This window comes from Podarcis tiliguerta (assembly GCF_965153285.1).
Source record: "Podarcis tiliguerta genome assembly, chromosome: 17".
Classification (NCBI taxonomy): Eukaryota; Metazoa; Chordata; class Lepidosauria; order Squamata; family Lacertidae; genus Podarcis; species Podarcis tiliguerta.
Window position 1 is genome coordinate 33830335 of NC_139550.1, and position 16415 is coordinate 33846749.

The following is a 16415-nucleotide window of genomic DNA, read 5'->3' on the forward strand; positions in this document are numbered from 1 at the left end:
CAAGTAGATAAATAGGTACTGCTCCGGTGGGAAGGTAAATGGAGTTTCCGTGTGCTGCTCTGGTTCGTCAGAAGCGGCTTAGTCATGCTGGCCACATGACCCGGAAGCTGTACTCCGGCTCCCTCGGCCAGTAAAGTGAGATGAGCATCCCTTTACCTTTTTACTGTTCACCTTGGAGAAGAGTTGGTTAAGGGATCCTTTGCCTGAGCCTCTTGGTACACACAGGGGTGAGTCAGTGGCTGGAGCCAACATTGCTGGCGCTTCAACCCCAACTTAGTTCAAAGTACGACTCCTATTTAAGAAACTGCTGAATGGGGTCATATAGTAAAATCAAACAAATTGCTGTGACTTCTTAAGAGACTAACTGGTTTATTACGGCACAAGCTGTCATGTGGGCAGTGCATGAAGTGGACAAGTCAGAGGTGGTAGTTAGGGAGAGGGAGGCAAGTTCATAAAAGTCCAGGTTACATCCGTTTCAGCCGTCCCCAACCTGCTAACAACTTGATGGGTGCTGCTGTCCTTTATTGTAGCAAAAGTAACTGAAGATCAGTAGTAGCTGCCTATTTAAACCTTTGCCCCTGAAGAGCATGATTTGCTTTGGCAGATCTTCAGGGCTGGTTTCAGATTTTGCAAGCAGCAAGGAGTATGTGGGAAAGCTTGTGTCATAAGTCCAAGAAAAGAAAACTCTTGGCGCTGGGAGCAGGCCAGCCCACTCAAGAGGAACGAGAGGAAAGGCTGAAGATCCAAGCATGTTGGGTCTGAAGGTGGTGGTACAGGAAGGGTCAGGCATCCAAAGGGGTGTCATCAGTGTTGACTGAGAGGCAAGTTCAAGTGACAGCCCACCAGGCTTCCTTGCATCTCAAGAAATGCTCTCTCCAGTGCTTTCTGGTTGAACTTAGTACCTCAGTCTCTCAGCAAACACTCCCATCATGCAGGAATTGCTGCCTATTCCACTGAGACAAAAAAAATATAAAGAGTTCATCTGAGGTACTGTAATTACCGTACTTCAGAGCAAGTTGTCAGAGCAGCTACTTTTACAGCAGTCGAAAGGAAATAAAGAGGAAATGCCCTTCAAAGCCAATGCAAAGTCCCACAGCTCTCTAATTAAGGAAATGATAGGACTGCAGAGGCAGGAGCAGACAAAAAGGTAAGACTCGGATCTAGTAGATCTCAAGGTGGTTTGCAGTAGACCAGCAGTATTATTGTTTAACAAGTTAACAATAAAATGATTTTATCTGAGGCAGTTAACATAGTCAGCTTTCTCAAGGCTTATTGGTGTTTTTTGATTATTTATGTGTATGATTTATATACCGGACATTAAAAAACTAAGTTTCTAATGTGTTTTTCTTTATGTCACTGGGTAAAGCACTATGCATATTGATGGTGCTACTGCGTACGACAACAATTAGGAGAAATATAAATCCTGTCAATGGTTAGCAGGGAACACCTACTGCAGAATATGAACAAAATTTTGAGAGGAGACTTGACTAATCAGTTTATTTCAATATTAAAATGCACCAACAGATATTGAGTGCAATAGCTCCTTCTTCCACAAGCAGATCTGCTGCAGGAAGTAAGAAAAACTTCAGTCACATGAAGATCGAACACTTATAATACAAAGGCTTTTGCATTTTCCTCCCTCTTCAAAGCAGAGGAAAATGCATTAGCAAAGCTCCAACTTCTTTCCTTGCAATTATGTGTCTATGCATTTTGCATTTGAGGCTGAATAGCTGTAAGGCAGCTTTTCATTCAGTGTGTACTGACAGTTGCATTCTTCTGCTGTGATTATCAAGTTCTTTTTGCCTTTCACACATGCAGGACCTTTTTTAAAATACATACTTTGTCCCCCCCAAAAATCTAGGAAATGGGAAGTGAACCTTGAGTGGAGTTACTGAGACTTAAATACATGTCTCTTTTCTCATGAGAAATAACTTTTATTGAGTGTGTATAGTTCTGGACTTGCCCACTACCAGAATGCAGCCCTTGAGGGATTTCGACTGGGTTAATGCCTCAGCCCCAAACAGGTTCCTCACCTTTGTTTAAATCCATTGCTTCTCCTATTCCTTCCTTAAGTTGGACACTTTGTCTTGAAGAACATCCTGAAAGGCACTCTTGGTCCTCAGAGAAGGTGTAGGGAACCTATGGCCCTTCCGACGCTGCTGAACTATACCTCCCAGCAGCCTCAGCTAACATGACAAGTAGCCATGGATACTGGGAGGTGTAGTTCAGCAACGTGTGGAGGAGCCAAATGTTCCCCACACCTACCTTAGAGCAGTCTTTGCCTTCCAGATTCTTCCAACATTGAGGCTCATGTCTAGGTGTTGGGAAGTTCTGCCACTGTGTTACTTCCAGGGCAATTCAGGCTTCCTCTGTTCCAGTAAGTCCCAGATCTAAGGGAAGAATGCTTGGTAGAGAGAGGCAAAAACTGCGCCATGTGTACACCCTGAGTCCTACTAAGAGGTGTCCGGGCCAGGGTGTGTGTGTGAAGAGGTTAGAGGAGAAAAGAGGCGGAAATACTTTATAATCACAAACACTTGTGGACCTTAGAAACCCAGCATAGGCTTTGATTTTTAGACATTAGGCAGAGTGAATTTGGCGATGGGACTACCTCATTAGCACAGCACAGCAGCGAAAATACAAGCTGGCCCTGCCTCCTCCTGAGGGAATGGGCAATGCCAAAGGATCTAGAATGCCCCTGCATACTCTACCAGAAAACCACTTTTTAATCCTGGCCTCTCACAAGGCAATACGTCACAGTGCCCCAGAAAACCACGGGGTCTCAAAGGGTAAGTATAAAAGTTCAGTAAATCAATATACATACATACATATATATAATTTGACTTTAATTTACATGTCTCAAACAGGATAGAAGGCAAAGGCTTTTCTACCCTGATAAGGCAACCGTGAACTATGATAAACCGCAAGAGAATCAATCAAGGGAGAAGAAAATTCTACACAGGTTTGTAAAAGCTGTACTTTGTCCCCTTCCCTCCCTCCCCCGCCCACACACTGAGCTCTGTTTAGAGTCCATCTTTACCACTTTTTCTTGTGTTCATCCATGGAAACCCCCCCAGGTCCCAACGCCACAACAAGCAGCAGACCACCTATGACAGACATGGTCTGGAAAAAGTCATATTTGAGGAAATCGTGGAGAGGCCTGTAAGTGGGGACGCTCCAGAAGGCATTCTGGATCAGGTTGATGATGAAAAGCCAGATGACTAGGGTAAGAGCAGCAAGCTTGGTCTTGAAGCCAACGGCTACCAAAATGATAAGCGCCATGCCAAAGATGTCCTGGAAAATCTAGGGAGGAAGACAAAAACCACGCTTCAATTTAATGCATTCTTTGCTTCAATAGCTGGTGTCCCCAACTTGTTATCAACAACAGAGATCAGGCATGCACCCAAGTAAAACAAATGTTGTGACTTAATTTGTTCTAGTTCTGTGATTGCTAAGAACAGGCAAGGTGTTATGTAAGGTGATGCAACAGCACTCTCTGAACATTTGCTGGCCTATTCAGCCCAGTGGTGTTTGAAAAAGACCCCAGAGTAGGAGAGAAGTCAAATCTAGCAGATTCTCCATCCCCGGGTAAGTGACAAGGCTGCAGCAAAAGCCAAACTGAGTAGTTTCCTTTATTAATCAGAATAATGTCTTAAAGGGCCTAGTCTATTTACTATCTAGTGGTGAGGTAGCACACAATTGCCCAACTGAATTTGTGCTTATTTCCATAGTATACCAGCCAATTTTGCAGACAGAGAAAACCCAACCAAGTCTTGTAATCGTGGATGCCACTCACAGTGAAGGCGCCAAGTTCGAAGTGCAGGAGTGTCATGAACATGAGAACCAGAAGCAAGCGCCCACCAAGCTGCATGTACTGACGTGGTGAGATATCGTCCATGGTAGGGACTCCAGCAAACATGGACTTCCCCTCAGAACGAGATTCTGCAAGTAACAGGAGCAGCCCACCTCCAAGAGCCAAATTCCTATGAGGGAGAAAAAACATAAGGGGCTCAGACAATTTGGAACTGGGGTCTGCAATGGAGGTATCAAACGGCAAATTCTGTAACACAGTAGCACGCAGCACCTGGACCTTCTCATGATTCTGCTGCTTCCCTAACCCCATAATTTTTGCCTTCTTAAGTGCTGGGATGCACGTGGTGTTCTTTTTTCACACCTCTAAATGACACCTATGGCAATTCTGGCCTGCTTGACTTAATTACTACCACTTAAAACCCCCTTCTGAGAGTCAGCAAACCTCCTTTATCTTACTTGATACAGGTACAGTGGTACCTCGGGTTACATACGCTTCAGGTTACAGACGCTTCAGGTTACAGACTCCGCTAACCCAGAAATCGTGCTTCAGGTTAAAAACTTTGCTTCAGGATGAGAACAGAAATCATGCTCCGGCAGCGTGGCAGCAACAGGAGGCCCCATTAGCTGAAGTGGTGCTTCAGGTTAAGAACAGTTTCAGGTTAAGTACGGACCTCCGGAACGAATTAAGTACTTAACCCGAGGTACCACTGTATTTTTCTTTAACCTAGATTACAATATCTTTCTGGTAGATGGCTGCCCATTCACTCAGTGTTCTAAGATAACCCTGGCCAGATAACCTAAGGAGGTGAGGATTGGATATTCTTCCTGCAACCACTCCTGTGATTTAGCATAGATAATGAGAAAGCTCTCCATACTGGGCTCCTCCTCCAGTTTAATTTTTAAAGCCTTGCCTCTTAACTCTTGCCAGGACGTGGGTCTTGCCTTCGGCTTTTATGGTTGGAAAGGGGCTGCTGGGTTCTTTGTGGGGAGAGGGATCCTGCTTCTTCTGTGTTTTATTTGTTTGGGGTTACATGTTTCGCCTTGGGGGGGGGGAGCATTCTGAGCTTTACTAAGTTTTCTTTTTTGAGATGGGTATTTTTGGTGCCTGTAAGTTTTCTATTTCTAGATGTGCCACTTGGCCTTATAACACTGAGAAGCCCCACTCTAGGACTTGTAAAATATTGAATACTCCACAGCCCAAAGGGCTGAGTCATCCTTTCCCCAAGGCTGGCAGTTTTCCTCTATTGTAAGACTCTAATTTTCCCCAAGAGATTAGAGAGCCTGTTGTTTCGTCTCCCGACATGTGCTTGGAGACAGTAAGCAAAGACTCAGTGTCTGCCCCCCTAGGTCATGAATATAATTGGAAATAGACCTTTCATTCCAAGAACCCCTGAAAATAGGGCAAGTGTGAACCCTATCCTCATAGGGGTACAGAAATGTTTATAAAGATATTTTATTTTAGATTTTGGATTCTCAGAACCCCGTTTTCTAAGAAGAAGTGTATTTACTATCTATTGAACTAATCTGCGTCGAGTTGAAGCTTTTCTGAGCCTAAGCAGTTATGTTTTGTTTTTATAAATTACTGTTTTGGCTTTATCAGAGATGCTGGGCCACCTCCAAATGCCCAGAAAATGAGAAATATGTGTATTAATTATTATAAATTAGTTACCATTTGGACTAGTGGAAGCAACTACCTGAGAGTGCGAAACAGGGATTTATTAAAAAAAAAACCCTGCTTGGCTTTTGGCACAATCAAGACAGCATCTTTATGCAATAAGGAACAAGGACCTCACTTTGGATTATTTTTTTACGAAGAGAAACCTCTTCCAGCCTGCCAAGCACTTAAGGAGGGGCAGCTAGAGGAGGCCACTTGGAGACCCTGTATGCTTTTTGTCTTTATACAAGAATTACTATGGTCACTTTTTTCAATCTACAGGGACTAGTGACAACACTCAGAGTTCTGAGTGAAAGGAGCTTGAGACAGAGCACAGTTGTATGCTCATGAAAGGGACTGCCTATAATGCGGGTGGTCACCATGACATTATCAAGTTGCACTATGTTGCTGAGCATAGCATCACTGGCCGGTAATCTTAGAGGTGGGATTATGTGTAATACAGCTTCCTTTCCCCCTTTATAAGCAACTTGTTTCCACCATCAAACTAGCAACCAGCCTCTTCTTAGGCACACGAGTCAACGCTCTCTAACTTGTATAAGCGTACATGAAGGTATGTGGGTGTGAGAGAATGAGAGAATGAGAGAAACATTTCCCATACAAAAGATGAAGAACATCAAAATACCCCATCATGAATCCTCTGTGGAGTTACCACACAATATGCCTTCTGGTTTTAACTCACCTCATCAAGAACTTGAGGTCCCATAAAATACTGTAGGCAATTGTCTGAAAAACAAGAAAGCAGTAGGTAGTGATGAGGACACCATCATTAGTTTAGCTCAAGGGCTCTACATAATCTCCAGATTTCCTGGGATAGGAATGATTTCCTTGGCAGCAGCCATGAACAGTTGTTGAGAGTTCCTAGAAAACAGCTTTGGGGGTAGGAGCCGCTTTTCATTGGGAGCTGGTGTGTGAGACTAATGTACACTTAGTTTTCAGGAAGATTCTCAAGAGTGTGCAAATAGGCATTAAAATGAGGAATGCAATTTAATGTAAGCAAGTGAAAAATGATGCACGTTGGGGCAAACAAAATAATTCTAAATCCAATGAAGCTGAATGCTGAAAGATTTAGGACAGACAAAAGAAGTTGTTTCTTCACACAGTGCAGTTAAACTAAATCTCCCCACCCAAGGTAGTGATGGCCATCAATTTGGAGTGCTTTAAAAGAGGATCGGACAAATTCATGGAGTATAAGGCTATCACTGGCGACTAGCCACAATGTCCATGTCCTGCCTCCACTGTCAGTCCGTGTGCCTCTGAATACTGGATGCTGGGAATCACAGGTGGGCAGAGTGCTGCTATGCTCAGGTTCTGCTTCTGCACTGTGAGAACAAGATGCTGGACCAGATGGACCCTTGCCCTGATCCAGCAGGGCTCTTCTTACGTTCCTAGTGTAGTACAATAAATTATCAATAATGTACAATGAGAGTGGTAGCTGTGTTTGTCTGCTGAAACAATCAAGAGTCTTCAGCCACCTTAAAGAATGGGATTTATTGGCGCAGAAGCTTTTGCGGACTATTGCTCATTTTATCAGAAGTATGAAGAGTCCTGCGCCAGATGTGTACACACACAGGTACAGAGATAAGAGGTTTGCAAACACTGAGGCCAGGGAATAATCGAATGCAAGAAATAGCAGAAGACATTGCCCTGTCCCAGGCATAGCTCAAATGTGAACAAGCTAAGAAGAGAGTAGTCCATTCACAATGACAATTATTACTATCTTTCTAGTCTGTGGTTGCTGTTGTGACTTGATCAGTCTCTCCTTATCTTGTAAACTAGGGGATACTAACCTGTGACTCTCCAAATGTTCCTGGACAACAACCCCCATTACCCTGACTATTGGAAAAGTTGGCTGTGGCTAATGGGAGTTTGAAGTCCATCAACATTCGAAGTGCTGCAGGTCAGCTACCCCTATTCTATGCAACTGAACTTTGCAAAGGAATACTGGACAATTATTGCTGTCTTTTTGCTTATATTTATTTTTTCTTTTTGCATATTATACCCAGTAGGAGATACTTTAGGCATCTAATGAAGTAGACTGTACTCCAGGAAAGTACGTATCACAATCAATCTGCTAGACTTGGCACACCTACTTTGCTGAAAACAACCAGAAAGTAGAATAATACTTTTGAGCAACTTGCTCACAAGCTCAAGACTTGCCATATGCTGCATTGGACTCATGGAATTCTGTATTTTGCCTCAAAGATGAAAAAAATGTTTTGCAAAGAGAAGCCATCAAGAAAGAATATTGGGTCAAAACATGTTTGATAATTTAAGACTGATAATATAGTTAATAAGCATTGTTTTTATAGTTAACGAGCATTGTTTTAGTGAAGCTTATTGGCAATAAGCATTGAATTGCTATCATTCGAAGTCTTTTACAATTGATATTCGGCAATATATACAGAACTTCATATAATTTCAGTATACCTCAAACCTTAACATTTTATTCCTATATGGAATATCACTACTTCTGTTTTGGAGGGCAGATACAACTTTTCTGTTTAATCAAACCTCCTGCTTATTTAGACTGCTGTGAATTTTACTGCTTTCTACTCTGCTTATATTTTATAGTGTTTGTTGATCTGAACTCTAGGAAGGAACAGAAGCATGTAAATAACTGTAAAGAAATGAAAACCTGATCCTCCTACCCTGATGCAGCTTGACTGGATCTGAGCATATCTTTTCACTCTGGGATCTAGATCTTGTTCCTTACACTTTCAACTCACCTGCATGAAAACGATTCCAAACAGGCCAAAGCATGCGTAAGGGACAAACTTTCTGGCGAGAACAAGCACACACCCAGCTAAAAGAACAAGAGAGAAGGTGTTTCAGGGACAACAGAAGAATTGCAACAAGGAAACAAAATACAGAAAGTGTTTTCCACATGCCCATTTCCTACACTTGTCCTGAAGCAGCTTTAAATGAAGAATGGGGGCACCTGGATCGTGGAATACGCTTCCCTCTTTGGTCCGTCTGGTGCCAATGTCAGTCTCATTCTGGTTCCAGGTTAAGACCTGGTAATTTTCTCAGGCGTTTATAAACTGTTAATTTTCCAAGTTACTATTATAGTGGTTGGCTGCTCTGTGTTTTAAGATTACAGTTATTTACTGTTAACATAAGTAAAGAAGCCATGAACCACCTTATTCTGCATGAGCATGCCCAAATATTAAGATCTTCTTTGGAGGACAATTCCTGAATTCCTGTCTTCTGAAGTGAGGCAGATGGAGAATGCTACTCTGCTGTGGTGCCTGGGTTGGAATACTTTCCACAAGGAAGTGTCTCTGGCACTGGGTGGATCTTTTTATTTGCCCAGCCTTTTTAGTTTAAACTGTTAGGCTTTATTTTTTTTTATTCTGGAGCTGTAAACATTTGAGGTTACTATACTATCTTAGTGTGTTTAGTTTCAAAGATCATGGCTTTCACAAATTTTATGAAAACTAATGCTGTTTGATGTAAACATGAACCCCGGCTAAGGGAGCTGGGCATGTTTAGCCTGGAGAAGAGGAGGTTAAGGGGTGATATGATAGCCATGTTCAAATATATAAAAGGATGTCACATAGAGGAGGGAGAAAGGTTGTTTTCTGCTGCTCCAGAGAAGTGGACACGGAGCAATGGATCCAAACTACAAGAAAGAAGATTCCACCTAAACATTAGGAAGAACTTCCTGACAGTAAGAGCTGTTTGACAGTGGAATTTGCTGCCAAGGAGTGTGGTGGAGTCTCCTTCTTTGGAGGTCTTTAAGCAGAGGCTTGACAACCATATGTCAGGAATGCTCTGATGGTGTTTCCTGCTTGGCAGGGGGTTGGACTCGATGGCCCTTGTGGTCTCTTCCAACTCTATGATTCTATGATTCTATAGTCCCTAGTCTGCATTCTAAATTTGGCCCTCAAGACAAATCACTCCCTGAAAGTTCTAGAAAGAATGCAAACATGTACTTGTGTCCCACCTTTGGCAGCAAGACCTATGGAGGGTACCAGATCTGTGCCAGCCATTCTCCACCCGGTCACCAAAGGAAGAAGCCCTTACCTAGCTGCCCACACATGTTGATTAATACAAAAAGTGTGGCTAAGAGTGCACCACTTCCCCATGACATGTTGATGTAGTCTCGTTGCTCATTCCACTGGAACCACATCCTGATGCCATCCTCCAAGAAGGTGCTAATCAGGCAGAGGTGAGCCAGATGAGGTAGGTAGTGCTTTGTCACACGCAAGAACTGGAGTGAAAGAAAGACAACATGAGAGACAGGACAGTGCCCCTAAATGGCTGCAGAAACGAAGGTCAGCCTTGCCTACACTTAATACCAACTTTGTTCAAATGATCTCTGGGTTCTTCTGCTCCACAAGGTGGCAAATATATACTACATATGTTCAACATCTGGAAGGCCAATTTATACATGCAAAAACAAGCTACTGGTGTTATAACTTGGTGTACAGGTAAAGTGTAGGTCGCTCCAAACACTTTCGATTTCAGACCTGCTCCTGAATGAAACATGTAGACAAGTGAAACTAATTTCTTACAGAGTCTGAGCCTGGTACTACTTATCATTTCCTCTCATATCAGGAGACAAAACAACAATATAGATTCTGCTGCTCAAGGTAAATCCAAATGCTAAATCTATCTGTTTGAAGACGTAGTGGCTCCCGACTTATTTATTTTCTCTGCTCCCCAGCTCCCTTCTCACACACAAAATTCTTCTCAAGCAGCAGTTTGCAAACTTTTTCTTTTTTGCAAAGATAACTTAAAATGGCTAGTGGCCTTGATGGACTACTTAATAAACTTTCCCCCCTTCATCACCAGCAACAGCAAAACCAGTTCCTGTTGATGTTGGCATCCATCTGTCTTAAGTGACAAAGGAGTGTCTCATATATAATGAAAATCATGGGCCTTGTTAACCTGTTCAGCCTCGATCAAAATGGCCTTTGTCTATGTTATTGGGGGGCAGGGGAGAAAATCTAATACAGGGCAAATACAGATAATGCAACTGTTCTGCATTATTCCCACAGACCGCCTGCACCCAATATTTCAAGGGCACCGCCCCCCCCATTCCACAGCAATCCTTAAAAGGACGCACCAGGACAAATGTTTGGCCATGCCACGTCCTTCTGAGGGTCGCCAGGAATGTGTCAGGGATAAACTTCGCCCTACACGCCTCTTTCACAAAGGTAAGGTGGCTGGCTGAGGGTGAGGAAGGCAGGCCAAGTCAGCCTGACCGGGTTGGGGGCATTGTGTGTGTGATATCATGCACATGTGATGGGCCCCCCAGTATTAGGCGCAACTCAGCACGTTTGGCCTGAATGCACCTTTCAGGGAAGTTTGAAACTTCTGCTCTAGAGAACCTTTATGTTCCTTCTAGACTATGTTTGGGATAATTAATTATCAGACCACTTAATTTTCACTTTCCACACTATTTCCCCAGCTCAATGCTTTCTGGCTGAATGGAAGAAGTGTGCTTGTCTAATCTGTGCTAAAAAAACCCAGGCCCATATTATTCCCATTAACATGGCCTATCTTGTCTGTCCCCTTGTAGAAAAGCCAATAGATTGTTTCCCAATCCAGCTAATGAACCACATACTGTTTTCTCAGTGTTAGAAATTCTCCTCCAAGAAAGCCAAAGAAAACTCATGCGCACAAAACAGAAATATTTTTGGAGATCCGTAACATGGAATAAAACTCTACAACCAATTAATTATACATGTAAATTCCAAGCATCTTCTTTCTACTTTGGCTGCTTTTGCTCGCTCTGTGATTCCTTTCTGCATTAAGATCTCACTATCTTTACAGGCCTAGAAAGCAAACAATGTATTCACATGTCATGCGAGGCTCATTGGACCATAATAAAACTAGGTGGTAAATTTGAAATTAATATTTATCTCCTCCTAACTTCCCTCATAGGGTTGTTGTGAGGGTAAATAATAAATGTAAACTGAGAAGCACCATGGAGACTGTGAACAACTACTACAGCAACAAGCTGGTAGCATAACTGTTGTCTGCAGGGTACCATGACCCTCATAATTTCCTCCAAAGAGTAGCAGCAGCCTGCAGAGAAGATTTTGAGGTGCCCCAAGAGGAGAGGAAAGGGAAGACTTGTTGTGTGAACTGAACTTTCCATGCACAACACTAATTACACCTGGTGTCATTCAAAATTGTGAGCCCTAAAGGGATATAACCAACAACAACAACAACAACAATGATCCATGCAACTTTACAGTGGAAGCAATAGTGGATACAGAAAAAAGTGTATCCAAGCCCAATTCCTACTTTTTCCTTTCAGTGGTAAAGCAGCAGCTCCCTTCACTGTCCACAAATGATCCTTGCATGGTAGAGGGCTGAGATCAGAGAACATGCTTCACATGATTTTGTTCTACTACCAATCTACTACCACCCTTGGATCTTTTGTGGGAGGAAAACGACTGCCCCTTCAACAGTTGATGTGCCCCAGACAGTACAGCACATTCCATGGCAGCATGAGGTTAGCATACTAGCACAACACTGGCCCCACTATTTTTATGCAAGGATCATTAGTTTTGTTAGAGACCCTCTCCTACCCCCATGGCCCTGCAGACTTCAACAATAAAGGAAGCAATAGTAGGGCTGCATCATTTAAATTGCAATCTTATGCATACTAATTTAGAATTCAACTACTGAATTCAAATGGCTTTACTCCCAGGTAAGCAAGCACAAGGCTACAGCTGCCAACACTTAATTGTTGTGATGAATTAAAAGACTTTTAATTGATTTCAACATGTACTCTGATTAAAAAGGCAAGTCAGTGGTGAATTTTTAAATTATTTTTCACTCAAGTCCTTAATAAAAACGGTGCATGGTAGGCACCACTTTAGAAGAGGTATCCTCTCACATAAGAAGGAATGCTTTTCCTAAGATGGAACCAGACAGGAGACAAATAGACTAATTTATCAACTAAGTAACATTCTCGTCCCATTCTCAAACTTTTGTTTGTTCAAATGAAGAACATATGCAGATTTAACTGATTTAATAAAACACCATATGATTGGTGAATACTTCTTTTAATTAAAAATTATGGTTAATTGATGAAGTTTTCTTTTCATTACCAGTTCTAAGTGATATAAAGTTCACAGTCTTAAGAGCAACTTCTGGTGTTGCTTTATGTGGAGAACAAGAAGTGCAAGTCAGTTCATATTCCTCAGGCAATTTGTAACTTCAGAAAGTTGCCCTCAATGAGGCCCACCCATTCTGCCTTGGTGCACGTCACAACATTTATGCTTACCATTCCAATTATATGCAACTGAGTTTAAAAACTCAGTGTTTGTAAACCTCCAGTTTCCAAATTATGCTGACGTTTACATGTAGATAAAACTCATGATCAGTTATGTTTAAGAATGCGCCGCAAGGTTGCAATCCTATGCATTTGTCCAGGAATACGCTATACTGAACATGGGAAAAACTTTCAAATACAAATACACAGGACACTGATAAACCTGTTTTTCACCAATATAATGTTGTCTGCATTATATACCTAAATGTATCATGCAAAAATTAAATCCACTTATCCAAAATGCCCTGACTGCCAGAAAGATAATCAAGGCACGAAGATAGTCAAGGGAACAAAAATAAAAAAACAACGTTTTGTTCATTTTGGCTGACTAATGGACCTGCATTGCATACCATGTGACTGGTTGAATTTGCCAAAAAGGTTAAGAAAAAAAACAGGTATTATGTTATAACCTGTAGATGTACAAGGAAGCTCTTTAATAGCATATTTAAAAAATGCACTTGATGGCTAAGAGTTGATAAATCCCATTTAATGTAAGAGTGCACACACATAATCACACCGTTTCATTCCAGATTAACCTGGAAGAATTGTCTTCACCTTGCATAGCTCAATGCACAAAATCATTGACACAAATCATAAACCCATTCTAAGCCTACATATGCATTGTTTTGATCTCCAGTACTTATTGTAATTGCAGCTGTGGACAAAGTACAATGGCCAACTTTATGTAGGTATTATTACGCACAATTATTTGATGTATGAAAATAGCCACAACACTTAAGTGTTGTTCCTGGTGGCCAAATCAGTGCTGAAATCACTTCCACCTAGTTGGATTCCACCCCAGTAATGTCAATATACAGTACAGTTAAATATGGAACTTGTGGCTTTTCCGATGTTGTTGGACCACAAGCTTAACATGAGTCAATGTTGTGATACATCAAAAATAGTATAGTGTCTAGATCAAGGGAAGTAATAGCACTGCTCTATTCTGCCTTGGTTAGACCACAGCTGAAGTACTGTTTCCAGTATCTAAATTTCTCCATGTGTGTTTTGCTACTGGTGCAGGTCCAACTGCAACCACATTGAGACTTCTGGGTACCATTTTGGCAACTGACATCTCAAGCCAACTGATTCGAACACAGTCCTCCATCATCACATCAAATAAACTAAGTGCAAGGCTGAATACAGATATATTTGACTGTGTTGCAGACTTTCCACAGGCCACCTAAATGGAACTCACAAACTACAGTTTAAAAAACTTAGTCCATTGTTAATACTATTTCCATTTCCACTGTGTGTCTCCTTGCATACTGGGCAAATGAATAAGAGCAAGCTACATATAGTTGACATAATAGAATTATAGAATTGTAGCATTGGAAGGGATCTGAGAGTCATCTTGTCCAACCCCCTGGGCAAACATACATTCCACTGTGGTGACCGTAACCTAGGTTTAAGGTGCCATTTGGCTCCTAGCTTATATTAAGTTTCTAACACTGACTGTGTCCAGTTCTGGGCACAATTTAAGAAGGAGGTTGACAAGCTGGAACGTGTGCAGAGAAGGGCGACCAAGATGATATGGAATCCAAGCCTGATTAGGAATGTTTAAGGGAATTGGGTATGTTTAGCCTGGTAAAGAGGAGATTCAGAGGAGGTAAAACAGCCATCTTCAAATACCTAAATGGCTGTCACACAGAGGATAGTGCTCCAGAAGCTAGGACCTGGACCAATCGCTTCAAGTTACAAGAAAGGAGATTCTGACTAAACATCAGGAAGAACTTTGTGATAGTAAGACCTGTTTCAACAGTGGAATGGACTCCCTAGGGAGGTGGTGGATTCTCCGTCCTGGGAGGTTTTTAAGCAGAGGTTGGGTAGCCATCTGTCAGGTTAGATTTAGTTGAGATTCCTGTATTGCAGGGAGTTGGACTGAATGACCCTTGGTGTCCCTTCCAGCTCTACAATTCTGTGATGCTATGAACTCCTACCACCCCTCACCATGCTGGCTGTGACCAAAAGTGGTTGGAATTCAACAACATCTGGGAGGATTAGATTCCACATCCTTGATAAACAAAAACCATGTCACACAGGGCTGGTGCAGCATGAAGCCAACTTTGCACCAGCTCTTGGTGCTTCCAGGAGGCTGGGGGAACGATTGACCATCATGGCCCTTCCCAGCATCGGCCTTTTGCTGCTGCCAGCCTCCTCTGGAGTAAGGATATGGAGGCCAGTTGTATGTCACCTAGGCTGAAGAGAGGACCCTTTTTCCTGTAAACTGCATTTTAAGCCAGGCTCCTTGAGGACAGGAAGGCCAGTACTGTACCGGAAACTTCGCTGTCAGTTAACTCATTTCACTTTGTCTTTAAGCGTCGCTTGTGGTTATTTCGCAATACCGGATTTATTCTGTTGTCATTTCTGAGTAACTGGCATGCTCTTTATTTGGCAAATTTTTGGAATGTTTGCGCAGCTCTTTGTGGGGGAAAAGGGGCATATAAGTAAACTCAACCAACCAATCCGATCCTTTTAGTTTTCCCACCCAGAGTCAATTCGCCCATCCGCCCCCTCATGCCTTAGGCTCCAGGTCATGCCCGGCGGGATACCTTTTGGCACGTCTGAGGCAAGACCGGCAACACGAGCTTCTCACCCCCCCCCCAGATGCAGGCCCAGGTCACCTCACTCGTGCGTGGGCCATGCTAGGGCAGCAAGCTAACTAAGGGGCTGCTGGGCAAGCCCCTAGGCACGCTTTCCAACCGCTTTCCACCCCTCGGAATTTGCCGCCTGAGGCAGCTGCCTTGCGCTGCCCCACGGCAGGGCCGGACCAGCGAGGAGAAGCGAAAGCGGCCGTGCCTGAGGAGAAAAGTTCCTCCCGAAAAAGGAGGCAAGCGGCTCACAGGGCTGCCGGCCTCCTTCTCTCAGGAGGACGCCCCTCCCTCGGGCTGCAGCGCCGCCGCTCTGCCCCGGCCTCTGCCCTCCGCGCCCCTCGCCAGCAGAGCGGGCCTTCCACAGAGGACGCTTCTCCTCTTCACCGCCATCTCCCCGCCCGCGAAAGGCAGCGAACGGGAAGGGAATAAAGAAGCGAGGGAAATGGTACCTTCCTCCCGCTCGCCCTCCCCTCCTCTCAGGCAAAGATGGTACGGCCCCCAGCACGCGGCTCATTCGGCCGGCCGCGGAATTCCATCCGAGGAAGGGAGGGGAGGAACTCACCTGATCGGCCAGGTCTTCGGCCGCCCCCATTACATCGCCGCTGGGCGCCATGGTCCGCTGAAGCGAGGCTCGGCCACGCGCGCGCGCCTTCTCTTTCTCCCTCCCCCTCCCCCCCGCACTTTCCTGAGGGGCTCCACGAGTAAGTGGGCGGAGCCTGAGCTCAACCAACCGCAGGACGAGCCAGCTTCTTTCCCAACCCCTCCTCCGGATCGCCGTGCGGTTTAAGGCCCCGATTGCTACGGTGGCCGACGAGGCGCTTGTTACAATCAGAGCTCCGGCATTTACAGCAGTCGACTTTTCCCGCCCTCGCCTCCAGGGTCAAAGGTCGGGGTAACGTCCCTCTGCGTCTACTTGACGCGACTGTCAATCCCAGCTCTCGGCTCTCAGTGGAGGCTCAAGCTGTCTGTCACTCCTACTTTCCCGCCCCCCGTCTCAATGGGTCAGCTAAGCTTCCGCCATGACAACGTCTCACCCGCCGCC

The 16415-nt window shown here is 43.9% G+C and overlaps 1 protein-coding gene across 1 annotated transcript; it reads right to left on the minus strand.

Moving 5' to 3' along the window:
* Positions 1 to 1483: 1483 nt before the first annotated feature.
* On the minus strand, positions 1484 to 16257 carry LOC310667744 (surfeit locus protein 4-like). Its single transcript, XM_083420654.1, has 6 exons — positions 15936 to 16257; positions 9512 to 9698; positions 8212 to 8288; positions 6165 to 6208; positions 3794 to 3980; positions 1484 to 3300 (listed from the first exon to the last, which is right to left on the minus strand). The coding sequence occupies exons 1-6, from the start codon at positions 15984 to 15986 to the stop codon at positions 3034 to 3036; spliced, it is 813 nt and encodes a 270-aa protein (XP_083276780.1). The 5' UTR covers positions 15987 to 16257; the 3' UTR covers positions 1484 to 3033.
* Positions 16258 to 16415: the final 158 nt, after the last annotated feature.

Bases quoted from the DNA above. Each gene is read 5' to 3' on its own strand.
- LOC310667744 (XM_083420654.1), bottom strand. From the start codon at position 15,986: ATGGCGCCCAGCGGCGATGTAATGGGGGCGGCCGAAGACCTGGCCGAT. The intron at 9,699-15,935 runs GTGAGTTCCTCC...CTTTCACTCCAG, and splicing joins CCGAAGACCTGGCCGATCAG to TTCTTGCGTGTGACAAAGCA. The intron at 8,289-9,511 runs GTAAGGGCTTCT...TTGTTCTTTTAG, and splicing joins CAACATGTGTGGGCAGCTAG to CTGGGTGTGTGCTTGTTCTC.